Below are 20,302 nucleotides of genomic sequence, written 5' to 3'. Positions count from 1 at the left end.
GTGAGAGAGAGAGAGAGAAAGAGAGAGAGAGAGAGAGAGAGAGAGAGAGAGAGAGAAAGAGAGGGAGGGAGGGCCATGAGAGGCAGCACAGTGCAGTGGTTAAGAACGCATACTAAGGTGCTAGACTGCACATCACTTGATGTGCAACCTTGGACAAGTTGGTTACTCTTTAAAATAGGAATAATAATGGGATGTTATCAATACCAAATGAGTGGCTTTGTTAGGATTAAATGAGTTTATCAATGTAAAGTTCCTAGAATAGGCCTGTCACATGAAAAGTGCTCAGAGGTATTAGCTGTTATTATGTGTTCCCAAGTACTTTAAAATACTAAATTAGGTAAATATATCAAGGTAGGTAAATCTGAAAGAAACATTATATTCTTAAATCTAACAGATACTAGTTTCAGATGCTTGCTGAAATTAACTAACCATTATTTTACTGTCTTCCCCCCAGAAAAATCCTGTTTTGATGAATATCTGTCTAGGAAATGATAAAAACCTCATTCTTAGAAATCTAAAAGAGATTCTTAATTTTTAAAAAATATTCTTACCTCAGAAATGAATTGTTAATTTGACAGCAAAATCATTTTCTTGAAAGCTGCCTCATATACTTTAATCCTCTACTCATTTCCATGGAGCAAACAATAGAAAACTGATTTATACAGGATCCATCCACCCGTCCATCAATTCATGAACAAATATTTTCTGACTCATTACAATGTATTTGGCCCTATGCCACAGGCAAAATCTCTACACTAGTTTCTCAAAGGGAAAACCCTGAAAAATTGGAAAACTGTGAATGGGATACTGATGTCTATTGAGAATGATAAAGCAATAGGAGAGGTAGGAAAAAAGCTAATAAATAAGTGAACTACAGCAGAATCAGTGAATTTATAAGAGAAGGACCTTAAAGACATTATAGCCCAATGGGTCTCAACTTTTTAAAAAAAGTACCAACACACCTGAGGGGTAAAATAAAATACAGTATTTACTTATAACATATATCCTGATTAATGTGCCAACAAAGTTTTCTGGTAAATTATTACACTTAAAGCCAACAACAACAACAAAATAATGGATATATAATATGCAGGAAAGAAGTGGAGAAGATACTCCTAATAGTAATTTTAACTTCAATATTAAATTTAGTTCTTAGCTTCTCGGCAAAAAAGCAAAATGAACATAGTATAGTTTTTTACCATGCGATAAATCTGATTGTATATTTTTTTTTGGAAGGGGGGAATGGGAGGAGTTAACTTTTCTGGCATTAATTCTAAGAGAACTTAATCAAGTGGAAACTTATGTTAAGAAACATCAGCAACATCATAGTTCCAACAAGAATTACCCAAAAAAAGCAATAAGAAAAGCTTTCAACTATAATCCAGAGAGGTTATTACATTGAAGGCTAGGGAGATCACCCGGCTGCTGAGGAGAGCCCAGTTTATACCTATTATCCTGGCTTAAATATCAATAGTGCCCCATTCCATTCTCAGACTGACCCAAGTTTGGATGATAAATTACACGGTCATCTTATCTATGCGGAATTTAGTCCAGATTTGCTTTGTAGTGATCGTGTTTGACAGAAGAAGGAACTTCATAAACAGTTTCTGCCAAATTTCAAGAGGAACTAGATGGCAACAAATTAAGAACCAAATTAAAAGTGAAGGTATGAAATATATAAAATATAATCTCTATGTATTAAAAACAATGCAATAATACCATGAAACTCACACTTAGAATTGAAAGCAATTCTTCAGTACTACATTCAGGCTTCAAACGCTCCTTGAACATTTTAACTGTTTGGTGCTTTAAATAGTAATAAGAGGCAATCCGGCCATATGTCAGTGGTTCAATGCTCCGATTATCCTGTTTCAAAAGAAATATAAAATAACATAAATAAAAAGTACAATAGAAGTGTATATACTCATAAAATTAATAATTCATACTGTAGGTTGCTGTTCCAACTGTTTCATTACAATTTTTGGTTATCATTAGAAGCAAAAGCCCTATTGTTAAAAAGCTGGGCCATCTTTTCAATTGGAATGTGTATGACCAAGTCGTACCTCTCCCATCTCAATACAGTAGGAATGTTCCAATTCAACCAGGGACTTCTCAACCAGATTGGACAGAAACTTGTTCACAGAATCATGGCTCACATCACTCAAATTGTAGTAGCTAGAAAACAAGCAAGGTCATTATTTGTTTCAAAATATTTCCTATTAAAACCATCACTTCAATTTCACCTCATTCTTTTCAGAATTAAAAAAAAATCCATTTATAGCAAATCAAAGGAATAAAGCAATTGCAATTACCATTTCCATTTTACAGATCAAAATCCCCATACTAAGGTTTATTGACACTGAGGAACAATGGCAATATGTTAAAAATATGTAAGATAAGCAGATAAAATTCAGCAGCACATTAAAAAGATACTAATTTTCCAGTGTTAAAACTGACATTATTTCAGTTTACACATCTACAGCAAACTAAACTTATATACTAGATTTAGAAGAAGTGAGAAGCATATTATATATAAATATATAATTCCCTTTTTTATGTAAAATCTCATCCTCAGTAACATTAAAAAACTCAAAGAACAATTGATTTGGGTGGCAGATGAGTTCTTTTAGGAAATTTAGTCAATTGTTCCCCTAATGCTTAAGGAATAAATATTCTAAAGATTAGAAGGAACATCATCAGGCTAACAAAATAAGCATTGTAAGTAAGCTTACCTATACAGAAAACACATAGGTTCAGCTCTATATATCTTCTGAGTAAAAAACCTAAGGACATGCAATTCACCTGAATGCTCCTCCCTGTAAATCCAAGAGATTTTTGGCAAATCCCTAAGATCACTAGGAATCCGTGTCTGGGAAAAGATCCAAGAGGTGAGGGACTGCCTTCACAGTCATGGCAGATTGCTAATTCCTGTTGTGTGAACCCTGTCCACTAGTCAGCATGGAGAATTACATGCTCTACCTCTACCCAAGTCAAAGAACAGGAGTGGAAAGTGGCCTCAGAGAACAGACTCTCATCACTGAAACCCAGCACGAGGGATTTATATCTATACAGGACTAGGAAGCGGGTGGTCACAGCCTGAGGAAGAAAGTGTTAACAATCTCAAATGGGAGAGGTCTAAAGGTCTCCCAAGCATGGTGATTTTTTTTTCTTTTCCTTTCTTCCAAGGGAAAGATTTGGGGTCAATACTATAAAAATTTATTTAAAAACAGAAAAAGCAGGACTTAAATCATGGCAGGATATATTTTCACTAGAAAGAGAAGTTAGCCCAAAAGTCTAGGTACAACCAAATATATGAGTTTCCACTGAGTATGGATTAATAATAGGTTATTTATTTGGGAAAATAACTGTAAATCATAGTTATATGCTGAGGATTTTAATTCTCATAAAAGAGAATTAGTTACTTTAAATTTTAGTCTGTAGAGAAGTTATTGCCCTTCCTGGAAAAGTTCTTTTCATAAACCAAAATAAAGCAATATTTATCAATGAACAAATACTAGACAGATCAGTGCTGTTGTTACTTTAAACAAAATGTTTATCTAGCCAGACATATGTTAAGGTGGAAAACCAACATTAGAAACCATTAGAAAATATTTCCTTTATCCTGAACTGTGACTGAGAAGGAGTATATAGTTAGAATAATTTATTCTGCATTAGAGGTGAAAGTAAAAATTCTGAACATTTAAGGCTCCATAAAAGAGACAGATCCCCAAAGCTGTCTCAAATTATTAACAATATTTTTTTGTCTTTCATTTTTTTCCCCCAACAAATGAAATTTATCAGCCAAACTTTCTGCAATGTAAGTGCTTACTTTATATTTCACATTCTTTTGGCTTGCTAAGCCTATAAATTTTCCAACACGATTTTCAGCTGTCTGGACTAATATATAGTTGATAAAGTTATATCTAAATGGAAAAAAAAACAGTGAAAATGTGCCCAGGACACTGAATAAGTACTATTTGCAGAGCAAGAATCAAGCTATTCTTTATGCAATTAAAATTACAGAAGGAAGACATTATGAAAACAATATTACCGTGAAAAACAAAAAGTTATGATTCCATTTTCATCTATAAATTTCTTAGGCCATTTGAAAACAAAAAATCTCATGGTTGCTGCTATGGATCACCATAAGCCATTCCCATATAAGTATAACTGGAATGCCAACATTACCATATTATGCTTAAATGAATAATTTGGTACACTTAACAAATAATACTTAAAACCATTAATGATAAAAACTTTTCTCCAAAAATTATAGGTTCTTTTTTTAATAATTATTTTACTCACTGTTTTATGTATTTAGAAGATATATTTTGATGGGCTAATATCCCTTCTGAAGCCTGTTCATTTACATCTATTGGAAAAAATTTTAGACTACTTTGTGGCTTTTATCCAGAGAAAGTACAGTCAGGGTAAATATTTTTTAAACATTTACAGTGAGTTGTAAAAAAGAAAAGAAAAACCAAGTAAAATCATGGCTCTGAGACTGCAACAAATTATCTGATGACCACACTAAAATATCATAATCTGACTTGCTAAAAATTAATGCATATTTTGAGCAGAATAACTTTAAAAACTTCCACTGATTATTTCTTAATATAGTTGTTCTTTTTCAATATGCTCACCAACATTCTTACTGACTTGCATATGAGAAATGAAAAACTCAATTTAAGTAATCGAATTGACATTCAATTTATTCAATATCAAAACTTTTATCCTTATTACATCTGGGGGGGGTAATCTCGAATTTTAAAAATCCCTAAAATTGTTTTCTTCAGATATTCTGGCATATGTGATAACTTTATTTATTTTTTAAAAGCGACAACTTTAAAAATAGAGAGGGCTAGTTAAAATATTACATTCTTAAATATAACAGCAAAATCTCAATCATTAAAAAACTTTCTCCCATGCAGCCAACACAAATACTAAAATGCATCTATTTTTGTTAGTGGTATGACTTCACTGATTTATACCAAATATTATTCTTTGTTAATATTTGAACTGAGATTCTAAGGTTACATAAATATTTTCAAATCCTTAAGAAAGTATACTGCTACATCTTAATTAGATGTATAATTTACAAGACACTATAAAGTAATAAAACTAAGTGTAAATGGAATTATTTTTTAGGTCCCATAAAATTTTGAGAGAGAATATATTCTAACACTTCTTTTGTGAATAAAGGATGGAGTTTATATTTATATGATCTTCATTAGTAGCATTATATGGCCTTTGCTTCTAACATGTAAACTTTTCAGTCACTGTGCAATTTCTAGCCTAAACAATTATAAGCATTTAGCTTAAAAAAATTACATATCATTAATTTCAATAACCACTTTACTAACTTGAAAAAAGCATGCAACTGCTAAGTAAAAAGGTCTGTCTTCATTTTGCACTTTCCACAGTAGAAAATTTATAATTTACTGGTTATTAAAACAGAAATATTATACAACTGTTTAATTATGGATAAAGGATACAATGTAGTTTCACGCGCACTGCATTGAATCGTCAAGTCATTATCTTCTCTTTGCCATAAACAGACAGCCTACCTTTTTGTCAGCATGCTATTTCATTTATTTCACAGAGAAACCCAGTTTCACAGTAATTGACTTGTCAGAGGCCCTAATTTATGAGGCTGAGCTCTGTAAGATTTCTCTATATTGGATTCAACCTGCACACAAGCAGGGTTGAATATTTACAATGCTGTTAACAGGTGCTGAGTTGTTTAATGATTCTAATAGCCAGAAGCATACTGAGAAAGCCAGCGGGATCACAATTACAGGCTGTTTGAACACAACAATTACTAGTCCCCTGAGAGGTGTGAAAGTCAAAGGCAGTTTGATACGGACAGCATCTAGCACATGGGCTAGACAAGCTAACTTCTATTAGCAGTCCACTGGGAAGAAATTATAAACAAACCTCTCCCTATCATAAAATTTTACCAAGTTCATTAAATTTAAAGTCAAAAAGTAAAACAACTTTTAAAAAATTATCTTTAAAAGATCTTATCAAAGGACAAACAAGAATATCACACATGAAACTTCAAGTTATCTTTTTCCAACGTTAATAAGGATGCGATTTCACCAGCTGAAAATGAAAGAGATTTTATTGTAATGTAAAACATAGATAAAGTTACACCAAACAGTTTGGATTTAATGTGAATAGTGGCAGCTATTTCCTGTTTGGTTTATGTAAACCTGGCCAGAGACCTCGCTGGGAAATTTTTCATCAGTATTGAAATGCTGCTGCTATAACTGTCAGTACTGGGAAGTCATTTGTTACAGCACCATGTTTTTTTATGTTCAGATTATGCAGCAGTAATAATGACACAAATAATGAAAGTGGTTGCAGGGACAGCTGAAACTACCACAACATTTTTTTGCCCTAGAATTATTTAGAAGCTTTCTCAGGGGAAAACAGAGAGTAAAATTGAACATACAAATTGAATCCAGAACTCAATTTGAAATATATTAGATTTCATGATGCACCAATACATGTGTTTATATATATTTGAATGAACTAATGTATATATGTATGTGTGTCTACATATATATTTATACATATAAATATGTATCTTTATAAGCATACATATATTTGCATATACATGCATATCAAAAACTTAAGGATATACAGAGAACAACCAGGAACTGAAATCTTTCTCAACATAAATTTTATTTTTGGTGGTGGTGTTGGGGGGACACTTTACAGTAATATGATTAAATGAAGGGGGTTGGAGAATTGGGTCATATTTATTTACCTATATGTGACTGTATTTTGAGAGTGGTCTTTGCCCTTTGTATTTTAAATAAACTTCAGCTTTTCCTTGTTATACATACATGCATGCACATATGTGTGTATACAAGACCCTCCCACCCAAAGAAAAGTCAAATCTCAATTTATGGCACTGAATGACAGGAAGCATGAAGTATATATTAAAACTACATATAACACAAGCTCTTCATTTGAGACAATGATTTTAGGTTTCTTAAAACTTTTACGAGATCTACAAATAAGTAGAAAAAGTGTACCAATTTCCTGTGCCTTTCTTTGCTTCTAGCTTTGTGTATAGGTGATTTTAACACAGACAATAATAAAAAGATATAAGGGCCAATCAGAAAGAAAATTGCAGGGCATGCTACAGCAGACTAAGTAAAATATGTAACTTGTTAAACCTTATTTAGACACGTTTTCCCATTTTTATCCAGATGTAAAGGTATAGATATTAAAAATGACAATTTTTTTTTTTGCATCAAACGAACAAAAGTATTATACATTCAGAATTAGTATGGTATGGTTTCCAAAGAGAACACATTTTCCATCACAGCACTGAAAAGAGATCTGGAGATAAAGTATGGATATTTGAATTCTGGACCTGATAATGGGCTCAGGGATGAAGAATGTGGCCTCTGGAACCAGAATGCCTGGATTCTATCAGTAGTTCTGCCTCTGTCACTCAGACCTGCCTGATTGTGGGCAAGCTGCTTAATCTCCCTGTGCTTCAGTTTCTTCATTTATAAAATGGGGGTCATAACAGTACTAAATGAGTTAGGCTCTTGAAACAGCATCTCAAATACAGCAGACACCATAACAAATAATATTAGCGTAGTTTTTGTTTCCCATTTTGTTAACTTAAATTTTTATTTTTATATATTCTTCTTGTATTTGCTTTTGCTAATGTTCTTCTAGTTTCTTGAGACGGATATTTAATTATTTTCAAGCATTCATGCTTTCCTGTAGGTGTCCTAAAGATATGAATGTTCCTTGGAACTGTGCGTTGATTAAAATTCATAGGTTTTGTCCTAAAACATTTTTATTTTTGTATAGTTCTAGCCTATACCTATTTAAAAAAATTTTCATCTTTCACTAGAATAAAAGTAGTTAAATGCCAAGCAGTTAGATTTTATTGCCATCCTTTCTCTTGTTTATGTCTGCTTTTATTGCATTACACTGTGAGAATGTAGCCTTATGATCTCCACATTCTGAAATACAGTGAGCTGCTCTTTGTAGTCTAGTACATGGTATATGTATATATTTTTTTGCAGTACGCAGGCCTGTCACTGTTGTGGCCTCTCCCGTTGCGGAGCACAGGCTCTGGATGCGCAGGCTCAGCGGCCATGGCCCATGGCATGTGGGATCCTCCCAGACCGGGGCACGAACCCATGTCCCTTGCATCAGCAGGCGGACTCTCAGCCACTGCGCCACCAGGGAAGCCCTGCTTTATATATATTTGATGCTATATTTCTAGTTATCTAAAAATTTATAATCTACTATAACTTTTAGTGATTGTACTTGTTATCAATATAACCATTCTTCATTGTCCTTTTTAATCTTTATTGCCTTGCATCTCATTTTGTCTGATTTTAATTCTGTAGTTATTGGTTTCTCTTTGGTACTCTCCTTCAGGTCTTCTTTCAATGCCCAATTTTCTACTTTTCTATATCATTTTGATTTGATATGTTGCTTATAAATCATTTTTAGTGGGATTAAAAAAAGTAAATCTGAGAATTTCTGTCTTTCAATAGGGAAGTTTAAATTATTTATAACATTTATGATTATAATTGGCCTTTTTAACGGTATGAATAGATCCTGTCAGCCCGCTGACTGAAAACCTACAATGGTTCTCATTTCGCCCAGAATAAAAATCAAAGTCCCTATCATGGTGTCTAAGCTCCCACATGACCAGTATGACCACTGGCCGCCCACATCTCTAGCTTTATCTCCTACTACTCTCCCCCCCACGCTTATTCCACTTCAGCTACACCTTCTTCTTGTTGCGCCTTCAACACACCAGATGTGCCTGCTTTAGAACTTCTCCCGTTCCCTTGGCCTGAAATGTTGTTCGCTAGATATTCATGTGGCCAACCTTCTTACTTCTTTCAAGTCTTTGTTCAGGTGTCAACACTTATTCTATGTCTACTAAGCACCACTTATCTAGTTCCCGTCTCCAATACATTTAATTTCTGATCAATATTCTCGGACAGTTTGCAAATCAGGCTAGATTGAGGATAGACTAAAAGAAGATTAAGCAGGTAAAGAACTAAGGAAATTAAGGGAGGAGAAAAATTAAAAAGCAAATTTGATATTTGAAGTCAACATAAGTAGATGCAGAGTGATAACATTAACAAAGCTAAGAAAGTGATATTAGAGCAAAATTTTGATATCTGATTCAGTTTTAGACATGTTGAATTTGAAATGATGGTGGGAAGTCCATGTGGCAACATTCAGAAGGCAGGTGGAGAAATAAGACTGTACCTTGGGATGGGGAACAGCTGGAATAACTTATTTCGGGTCTTTCACAGACAAGTGATATTTTAAATACAGAAGGGATCTCTAGAGAAGAACTTCCTAATATTATGCACTGAAAATAGCACAGCATCACTTCTACAATCTTCTTGCCCCAAAAGGCAGAACCTGAATTCAGGGATGAGAAAACTTCAGACAAACCCAAATTGAAGGATGTTCTACAAAATAATTGGCCAGGGTTCCTCTAAAGTGTCAAGGTTATGAGAGACAAAGAAAGACTGAGGAAATGTCACAGATTGAAATGAATTAAGGAGGCAGAACAACTAAATGGAATGCAGGATACTATTAAATTGGGTCTTCACCATAAAAGGGACATTAGTGGAAATACTAATGAAATGTGAATGAAGGCTGTAGATTACTTAACAGTATTGCATAAATGTAAATTTCCTGGTTTGGATGACTGTACTACAGTCATGTAAGATGTTAACACTTGAGGAAGCTGGATGAAGGGTACGCAGTGCCTGTTTGCACTATTCTTGCAATTTAAAAAAAATCTCAAATTGTTTGAAAATGAAAAGTTAAAATTTTTTATTAAGAAAAGAAGACGCACACACAAAATTCAGTGTATCTGTGGATTCAATAAAGAACTATAATTCGCAAAAGAACTCAATTTGCCTCAGAGAATCATTCCCTTGTTTGCTGATCAGACAAGCTGACAGAAATGATTAGGTTCTAAGTCTCTAAACTAGAGTCTTTTTTGTTTTTTTGGCTGGGCCATGCAGCTTGTGGGATCTTAGTTCCCTGACCAGGGATTGAACTCGCACCCTTGGCAGTGAAAGTGTGCAGTCCTAACCACTGTACCGCCAGAAAATGCCCTAGAGTCTTTAGGATGGTATAGACCAATAAAGCAACTGGAAAGGAGTACAAGAATAACAGCTCACTAATAACATTAATTAAGTTTTTCATAATTAATACAAAACTTAGAGAGGCTTTAATTCGTGTACTTGATTCCCAACATGACCCTGTGAAGGAGGTAGGCTATTACTCACTTTCCAGATGAAGAAAGTGAAGCCAAGAGAGGTAAAGCGATCAAGGTCACACAGTTTCTAAAAAGCAGTGCTGATACAAAAATCAGTGTTCTGATTCCAAGTCAAAGCTCTTCCTATCACATTAATTGCCTCCATTCTTGTGATATAAGAAAAATGAATATATCTACAGTTATACACCATGATTCTTCTCCCTCCAAAAACATGAAGAGTAGTAGTTCACAAAACTTACGTTTTTAAGTTCTAGCTTTATCACAAAGTAGTTATGGGATACAGGACAAGTCACTTAAGTTTCCAGCCTCCATTTCTTCAATACCAAACAAGAAGGTTGGACTAGAGTACATGTAAAGTCTATCCCATTGTATGATTCAAGAATGCTAATCTGTGATCTGTTTACTATGGAAAATTTGTGGTACTGTAAGACTATCTCATTAATTTTGTAGTCATTTTCCCAAATGAAATTTTGTACCTAATCCAGAGGGCTAATACAGTTGCGGAACTGAGCAAAACATCACCATATTCTTAAACTCCTACGTATGTAAGTGGAAATGTTGGCTGAAGAGAAAGAAATTTCTTAAAGTACCAACTGGTAAGATTTAGTAAATTCATTTCATCATTTTCATCATGATCTCTCTGTTCAAGATCTTAACAATGGTTTAATATTTCTTCTTACTCATATCAGGAATGTCCCTCACCTTTGGCCTCCTTCCATTCCCCCTGCATCTGTTAAGGTCCTATGTGTCTTTGCCCTATTGTTAAAAAGCATCCTAACTGGTCTCCCTGATATAAATATTTCCCCATTCTAGCTCATTCCCTACCACAGTGCTGCAAGTACTGAAACAAAGCCAGTATTTATTAGAAGAAAACGAAAACACTAATTTGAAAAGATATATGCACCCCCATGTTCATTGCAGCAGTTTACAATAGCCAGAATAAGGAAACAACCTAAGTGTCCATGAATGGATGAATGAATAAAGAAATTGTGGTACAGACAAAGAATGGACTCTTACTCAGCCATAAAAAATGTAGGGACTTCCCTGGTGGCACAGTGGTTAAGAATCCGCCTGCCAATGCAGGGAACATGGGTTTGAGCCCTGGTCCAGGAAGATCCCACATGCTGCTAAGTAACTAAGCCCGTGCACCTCAATTACTGAGCCTGTGCTCTAGAGCCTGTGAGCCGCAACTGCTGAGCCTGCAAGCCACTACTACTGAAGCCCATGCGCCTAGAGACCATGCTCTGCAACAAGAGAAGCCACCGCAATGAGAAGCCCACGCACCGCAATGAAGAGTAGCCCCCGCTCGCCGCAACTAGAGAAAGCCCGTGCGCAGCAACGAAGACCCAACGTGGCCATAAATAAATAAATAAATAAATAAATAAATAAATAAATAAATAAAATGTAAACATGCCTTGGAAACAACATGGATGGACCGCTAGGATATTATGCTAAGTGAAATAAGTCAAACAGAGAAAGACAAATAGCATATGATTTCTCTTATGCACAGAATCTAAAAACAAAACAAAACAAAACACCAAAGAACAGACTGGTAGTTGCCAGAGGGGGGGGTGGGGGTGGTAGAAATGGGTGAAGGGCTCAAAAAGTACAAAGGAAACAACAAAAATAACAAAAACCTAATTTGGTGATGCTAAACTATATTTAAAAACTTCCAACCACAGCCAATAGGATCAGATGCAAACCCCTTAGCATGGCATACAGACCCTTTACTCTCTGGTGCTTGGTCCACTTTCTAGGCAAGAAAATCTTCTTGCCTCACACTCTAAGCTTTACATGTGACTTCTGGCATTCTCTAGAGACTCTTTCAAGCACTGAGGGCCTCCGCGCATCTAGTATTTTCGTGCCTTCCACCTTTTCCACTTCTGTTCCAGATTCGAGCTCTGGGTGAAGTATCACTTCGTCTGTGAAGCTTTCACTCTCACAGGCTTAAATACAGTCTGTTAGAGCACTTACGATTTACACTGCAATCATTTATGTCCATCTCCACATTACAAGATCAGCCCTTGAAGATAAGGGATGATATACACTCATCCTCATGCTTCAATGTTTAGTATAATATTTGATAAACAGGTGCTGAATGAAGATACAATCTATCCTGCCTGGAGTAAAAAGATACTCCATCACAACTCCCCCAATTTTATTTCATCTTGCTGGGTTCTTATTAACCTTTACAAATGCCTCACAAATTCTTCCCCCTACAATTTCACAGGCCTTATCCTTCTCTGGATTCCAACTGCACCCAAGTCAGCCACTACCATGTAACTTAATTGATCACATTTCTTAATGACGTCCGGTGTCTTGTCTCCTTAACTACGGAGCGAACTCCTTGAGAACATTCTAAGTTAATTAAAATAAGCTAATAAAATGCACACAATTATTTTCTAATATATCACAATACATTGTGAACATATCAGAGATATTATCTGATTCTCTGGGCAAATTCCTATACCTAGGATGTCCAATGTTCTGGCATTTTTGTTAGGTACCTGAATTTAGAGATGATTACCTTCAAACATATTTTAGTGCAAAACAGAAAAATACTTGCCCCACACTTACCTGGGGTTCATGATAAGACGTCGGAAAAAGTAAGTCCAGGTGATATAATCCATTGCGTCTTGCTTAGATGTTATTGTACCACCAGCAATCTCTGCATTTAAATGGTCAGAGAGCACTCCTAATAAGCTACAGAGTGAACAAGACATGGGAAACATACATGAACATTAAATGAAAAACAATTTTTCCTCACATAGTCAAGACTCAGATTTGATGTTCCAGGATACAGAACAAATGTTTTGTGTAATTTGTATCTTTTGTATATAATTTTGGGGAAATAAATTGCTAGGTGGAAATAAACACAGGCTGACAGGAAGGGAGCTAATAACTTTCAGGAGGAAAAGATGAGAGCCGAGGTAAGAGCAGACGAGGGACGATACGCCTTGGAGAGCAGAGAAGAGTCACTGAGGCAGATGAAAGGAGAGTTGGTAAGAAAGGAGGGATGGTTAGGATAGAGCAAGGATACTCCCTTCATTCATTCAGTGAATATTAAGTTCAGTCATATAAGACGTAAATGTGCTAGGTGTTGTGGAATATACAGAGATGATCAGATGTGTTGAAAGACTGGCATAACAGAATGTTCATTTCAGTTTCTTACATCAATTACAAAAAAAGGGAAGCAATGTCCAAAAGAAAAGGCCACGTAAATTATGATACATGGAACAATATGCAGGTATTAAAAAACAGTTTTTGCAAAGGATGTTTTTAAGGATATGAGAAAATGGCCATAATAAATTGAATGAAAAAAAAGTTGCGATATTACTCTCCAGTCACCAGTGGCAGAGTATAAATCCACATAGCTAACTTGGAGGGCAATTTGACAATATATATTTGAACAATCACCGTGACCCGGCAATTTCACTTTTTCATTATCACCTGATAGGGAAACATTTATTGGTTAGGATAGGGAAGCAAAATACTTCACTGCAGCAATATACCTAAGAGTTAAAAACTAGAAACTCTCTAAATGCCCATTAACAGAGAAGTTAACATATAACTTCTGTATATGTACTCTGCAGAAATAAAATATTAATAGTAGTCATACCAAGGTACACATTTAAACTTTTAATTAACTTTTTACTGAAGTACATATAGAAAAAAATTACATAAATTATACATGTACAACTCAAGTGATACTCACAATGTGAACACATCTGTGTAACCACCACCAAGATCAAGCATTACCAGCGCCCCAGAAGTCTTCCTTTTATGCTTTTTAGTCACTCCTCTTGCTCAGAAGGATATTTTGACTTTTATTTCTTTGCTTTACCTTAATGAAGTGGCTTGGATCTCTAGCACAACGCTTACTGGCAGTGGTGAAAACAACATCCCTGTGTCATTTCCTATCTCAAAGGGAAAGCTTTCAATACTGAATCATTAATCATGATGTTTGCAGCAGATTTTTAGTAGAGACTCTTTATCAGATTAAGAACATTCCCTTATATTCCTGTTGGCTAAGAGTTTTTATAATTAATGGGTATGGAATTTCACCAAACGCTTTTTTTTATATCTATGAGATAATCATATAATTTTTCTCATATTTTCCTGCTAACGTGGTGAATTATATTTATTTTCAAGTAATAAGTCATCTTTGCACTAATATTGTAATTAGTTGTAATATGTTATCTTTTTATACATTGTTAGATTTGATTTACTCATGTTTTATTTAGGATTTCTACATCTATATTCATGAGAGACACAGCTCTGTTACATTCCTTCCTTGTAAATTTTTCAGGTTTTGGAACCAAGGTTATTCTATTCTCATAAAATAAGTTGGCAAATAGTCCTATCTTTTCGACTATTACAGGAAGGGTTCATGTTTAATTTCATGAGTTCAATTTCTTCCTTAAATGTTATAAAGAATTCACTAGTGGAACGTCTGGGTCAGCAAATTTTTGTGGAAAGATTTTAAATTTCAGATACAATTGCTTTGATAGATAAGAGGCTATTTAAATTTTCCATTTCTTTTTGTGTCAGTTTTAGTAATTTTTTTAAAAAAGCATTCTACCATTTGATCTAAAATTTAAAATTTGCATAAATTTTTTCATAATATCTTATTACCTTTTAGATTTCTTTTGTATCCTGATATTGCGCTGTTCCTTCTCTCTTTTCTCTTGACCAGACGTAAAGGTTTATCAGTATTATTCCTCTTTTCAAAGAACCAACATCTGGCTTTGTTGATTTTTTTCTAATGTATGTTTGGTTTCAATTCATTAATTCTTTCTCTTATCTTTCTATCTTCTCCTTTCTTTGAGTTCAATTTGCTAATTTTTTTTCAAATTCTTGAGATGCATATTCAGATAATTCATTTTTCACTCTTTTCTTTTCTTTTTTAAAAATTATTTATTTATTTGTTTTTATTTTTGCCTGTGTTGGATCTTTGTTGCTGTGCGCAGGCTTTCTCTAGTTGTGGCGAGTGGTGGCTACTCTTTGTTGCGGTGCGCGGGCTTCTCATTGTTGTGGCTTCTCTTGTTGCGGTGCACAGGCTCTTGGCATGTGGGATCAGTAGTTGTGGCTCGTGGGCTGTAGAGCGCAGGCTCAGTAGTTGTGGTGCACGGGCTTAGTTGCTCTGCAGCATGTGGGATCTTCCTGGACTAGGGATCGAACCCGTGTCCCCTGCACTGGCAGGCGGATTCTTAACCACTGCGCCACCAGGGAAGCCCTTCACTGTTTCTTTTAAAATACATATATTTATGGTCATAAATTTTCTCTCAGCACAATGTTAGCTATCTCCCACAATATTAAATGTTTTTATATTTTCCAAATTAAAAAATAAAGGAACATTAGAACTTCTAACACAGTAAAAAACTCAATAACTATTTACAGTATAAATTAGAAATATATTTTGTCCTTTGCAGTTAGAATATGGCAAAGGTGATTCAGTATATTAAAGAAGACTATGATAAAAGGTAGCAAGTGATAAATGTTAGGAATGAAAAATGTATAAATCTGACAGACAAAAGATTATTTTCAGCTGAGAAAATGAGGAGACTTCATCAAAGAGGTGGTAGTTACTGGATCCACAAAGAAGTATGTGATAATTCTGAAACTGGCCACTAGCCTGAATTATTCATTACCAATCCCTTTATTTTGGATATTTATTTATAGACTATTCTACAAAAACACACACCAAACTAACACTTTAGTAAATGCTTACTATGTGCCAGACACAGTTCCAAGCATGATACATTTGATCAGTACAAGTACCCTATGAGATGGCCAGTATTGCTGCTATCTCCATCTTACAGTCAGTGCACTAAGGCATTGAGGATTTAAATAACTTTCTCAAGATCAAGCAAATAAGTGAGGAGAGCTCAAATATGAACCCAGGTTGTCTTGCTCCAGAGTCAGTGTGACTGAACAATGTACTTCACTGCTTATTTTTTTAAAAATAAATTAATTAATTAAGTAATTAATTTAGTTTTGGCTGCGTTGCATCTTTGTTGCTGCGTGAGGGCTTTCTCTAGTTGAGGCGAGTGGGGGCTACTCTTCGTTGCGGTGCTCTGGCTTCTCATTGCAGTGGCTTCTCTTGTTGCAGAGCATGGGCTCTAGGCATGTGGGCTTCAGTAGTTGTGGCACACGGGCTCCATAGTTGTGGCTCGCAGGCTCTAGAGTGCAGGCTCAGTAGTTGTGGCGCACTGGGCTTAGTTGCCCCGTGGCATGTGGGATCTTCCTGGACCAGGGCTCGAACCCGTGCCCTCTGCATTGGCAGGTGGATTCTTAACCACTGCGCCACCAGGGAAGTCCCTTCACTGCTTCTTTTAAACAGCGTGTTTTTCTTTTATAGTGAAAATTATAATTTAATGTTGTCTTACTGTGATAAATGTATTGTTTCACTTCAAATAATTCTTTTGAACTAGAAGTTTTACTGATTTTCATCTAATACAATGTCAGCACAAAAATATCAACCTGCTATGACATAATCCATTTAAATTAATTTACAGCAAAACTTACCTTGACTCTACAGGGAAAGGTTCATAAAGAAATTTTTTGTAAAAGTCTTTCTTTATGTCATGAACCAGAATTACAGCTTTGCCTTGGTCATCAAACTGAGGCCTCCCAGCACGCCCCATCATCTGGAGTACATCTACAAGAAAGAGAACAAGAGGTATTCTGCAGTGTGGCATGTAGCACAAGAAATATTGATGGATTATGGCATGTTTCTACAACACAACAAAATAAAAGAGAGAGAAGTATTTTAAGACCAGGGATGCTCTCTCTGATGCCTACTACTGAGTTCCCTAATAATTAAATAATTAATTCACTATGACAGAAAATTGAGTCCCCAAAAGAGTCTTACAGTGTGTAAAAGTAAGAAAGATCAAAGATTCCTTTAGGTAAATATTTAAAAATGCTATTTAAGAGTTATAACTATATAACTCTTATATAGGAAAACCTCTTCAGCAGAGTCATTTGCTTATTTTTCCCCATGAATAATGGATCCACTTAGGCCTCCTCTTCTTCCCATCCACTGTATAAAATTTTTCTTTTATACTGCAGGAGTCTCTGAGGTAAGTAATGATTGAGAAATGATACACATTTTATATGCATTCATTGAGTTGAAATACACATTTGGCATATTTTCCTGTTCAAAACTCACTGAAAATGCTTTTATCAAGTTTTAGAATATGTTAATAGACTGTTCATGTACAAGTTATAGCAACAAGTGCTTTGGTTCTAGAAGTCCTGTAGGAAATATCATGTCTAGTGAGGGAGATTTAAAATTAAACATAATGTTTAATTATAACTTATTAAGTCACTAATTCCTACTAATCAGTACTTTTATCTATTTATAAATTTAAAACAATTACTTGTGTCTTTGACATTCATTAACACGTTGGATAAGTAAAAGTACATAAAATGGTTTAATACTTTGGAGTAATATTTTTACTGGAAACAAAAAATTTACAATTTGTTCAACACTGACATGTGACCAATTCTCTAAAATTTAATTCATGCAAATTCAAATTATTAATGCTAAAATAGACGTTTAATGTATTTGAAAATTTAAAAATATTACCTGTAATGGGAAAATCCACATATCGTCTTGTTTTTCCATCATAATATTCTGTTCCTTTAATAATTACTAAATGAGCTGGAAAGTTTACACCCCAGGCTAATGTACTTGTAGCAATAAGAACCTAAAAAATAAAAGATAATATCTTATATCTAACTAAAATACAACTTTTAAGTTACTTTAAAAATATCTGTTCATGGAAGAAAATTACCTGAACTTTACAATTTACAAATAGTTCCTCTACTGTTTTTCTGTCCCTCTCGTGTAGTCCAGCATGATGCATTCCTATTCCGAAAGCAAGTGTCAGCTTCAGGTTGGAATCTCTTACTGTGCCAATGATATTCTCCATCTGCAAATAAAAACACAATTACAAGATGTAGGTGCATTAGCTTCATATTTTTCATTTTGTTTTTTGAATTCTTATGCTATGTGGGCATAAAAATATAGGTCCCATTTGCAGTTATGATTAAAGTTAAATTAGTTGAAAAGAGTATCTACTTAGTGAGAATGTATACTGTAAATTAATTAAAATGTAAATGTTATCCCCTTTAATTTTATGCATCAAGGAAAAAAATCTGTACTCATTACCCCTTATTGAGTAACAACTACTAAAAGGCTGTAATACTGCCTAAAATGTTTCGGTGTCTGTGTTGGTCTTGTTACAGAAAATACCTCTATTTTTTGCCTCAGTGATAAAGATTTAGAAAGTATGGACAAAAAATTAATGGGAAAAATCAGTCATAATCCTACCAAAGAGTAGTCATTCAAATTTAGGCTTTCTCACTGAACTTAGTGACCCGGGGGCAAGTCACATACGTTCTCTGAGCCTCAGGTTCTTCATTTAAAAAATCAAACTGGTATATACTTTTGCTTACTTCTCATTTCTTTAATCAACAGTTCAGTTAAATACTTTTCATATTTACTGTTTGATTTTTTGGTAAATTATCTTTCTGTTATTGAGTAGCCTTTTTTCTTTTCGGTTTGTGATAGCTCTTTATGTATTAAGGGTATCAACCCCTTGTCCATCACATGGTATAAACTTTCATCCAGTTTTATAAGTACTTCGTTTTATTTATTTAACTTTTTTTACTTTACAGACTTAAAATTTTAAATCGGTCCCTTATTTTTTTTTTGCTTAGAAAACTTTTCCTCATCTTGAGATCAAATACATATTCACTTACTATTCCTTTAACTTCTGTTATAGTTTTATTTTTACATTTAAATAATTAACTTGTAATTTTGTAATAGAAAGTATGGTAGAAATCTAAGTTTATTTTTCCTAAATAATTATTCTAGCAATATTGGTAAAGTAATTCCTTACCTTACTTATTTTAAATGCTAACTTTACTATTCAGAATTCTTATACATTCCAGTTTTTGCATTTTAAAACAGATTGCATCTCCAGCCTCAGTTTAGCTCATTGGATTTTATATGTGTAAACAGTTTCTGAAACATATTTCATATATACTCTCAGAATATTCTATCACTTTTCATTCTACATGGAAAATTCTTAATGCAACACAGATTTTATGGCAACAAGGAGCAAATCTTATTTTCTTACAAAACTTACTTCCTGTAAAGAACTAAACAGAAAACCCAATCTCTTTCTGCTTAATGATAGACCTCTACTTGTCCCTAAAGAAGATGACGACACTAGGTGCAGCCTGGGAACCTTTTTAGGCAACTCCCTGAGGGCAGAAATGCAGAAACCAAGTGGTTTGAGAATATATGAGCATTCAGAAGAAGGACATGTTTTAGTTATGTCTACAGCTTCATGACCACATCAGTAAACAACAATGGAGAAGGAACTTGGAAGTAGGCATCAATACATGTATAACTATTATATGCCTGAAGACTGAGATAGAAGTTGGAAGACTGACATTATTTTCAGACTTCATTTCCTTTTTGCCTTCTATTATTAATCACCTCGAATATACACAAGTATACCTGCAATACACTTATGCTCCTGGCTCTGCATAAACCAGTAAACAGTTCACAAAATCTCCATCTAGAGAAACTTCAGGTGGCTGCTGCCATTTTGGTAAAAATGCATAAGACAAACATATTCAGGGGGGAGGGGTAAACTCGAAGATTGGGATTGACACATACACATTACTATACATAAAATAGATAAGTAACAAGGGCCTACTGTATAGCACAGGGAACTCTACTCAATACTCTGTAATGGCCTATATGGGAAAAGGATCTAAAAAAAGAGTAGATATATGTATTTGTATAACAGATTCACTTTACTGTACATCTGAAACTAACACAACGTTGTAAATCAATTATACCCCAATTAAAAAAAAAAGACAAACATATTCATATACTGAAGCATTCCAGCTGTTTTCATTCTTACTAATTTTATTTTCAATGGTTGGAAAAGTTTTCCAAGTTTTTTATGTGGGAAA

General features: G+C 34.4%; 1 protein-coding gene across 1 annotated transcript in view; it reads right to left on the bottom strand.

Annotated features, from left to right (window-relative positions):
- ASCC3 (activating signal cointegrator 1 complex subunit 3) overlaps positions 1-20,302 on the bottom strand; it is a 317,774-nt gene that overhangs the window by 72,252 nt on the left and 225,220 nt on the right. Inside the window, exons 31-36 of the mRNA XM_007469886.1 lie at positions 18,103-18,240; positions 17,895-18,015; positions 16,829-16,961; positions 12,878-13,003; positions 2,064-2,175; positions 1,732-1,866 (exon numbers count right to left, since the gene is read on the bottom strand). Of these exons, the coding sequence (XP_007469948.1) occupies positions 1,732-1,866; positions 2,064-2,175; positions 12,878-13,003; positions 16,829-16,961; positions 17,895-18,015; positions 18,103-18,240 (765 nt within the window). The remainder of the gene's footprint in view (positions 1-1,731; positions 1,867-2,063; positions 2,176-12,877; positions 13,004-16,828; positions 16,962-17,894; positions 18,016-18,102; positions 18,241-20,302) is intronic.

This window comes from Lipotes vexillifer, unplaced genomic scaffold (assembly GCF_000442215.2).
Source record: "Lipotes vexillifer unplaced genomic scaffold, Lipotes_vexillifer_v1.1 scaffold2083, whole genome shotgun sequence".
NCBI classification, from domain to species: domain Eukaryota; kingdom Metazoa; phylum Chordata; class Mammalia; order Artiodactyla; family Lipotidae; genus Lipotes; species Lipotes vexillifer.
The sequence above is the reverse complement of the archived record's forward strand: the minus strand, read 5'-3'. Positions and strand labels throughout refer to the sequence as shown.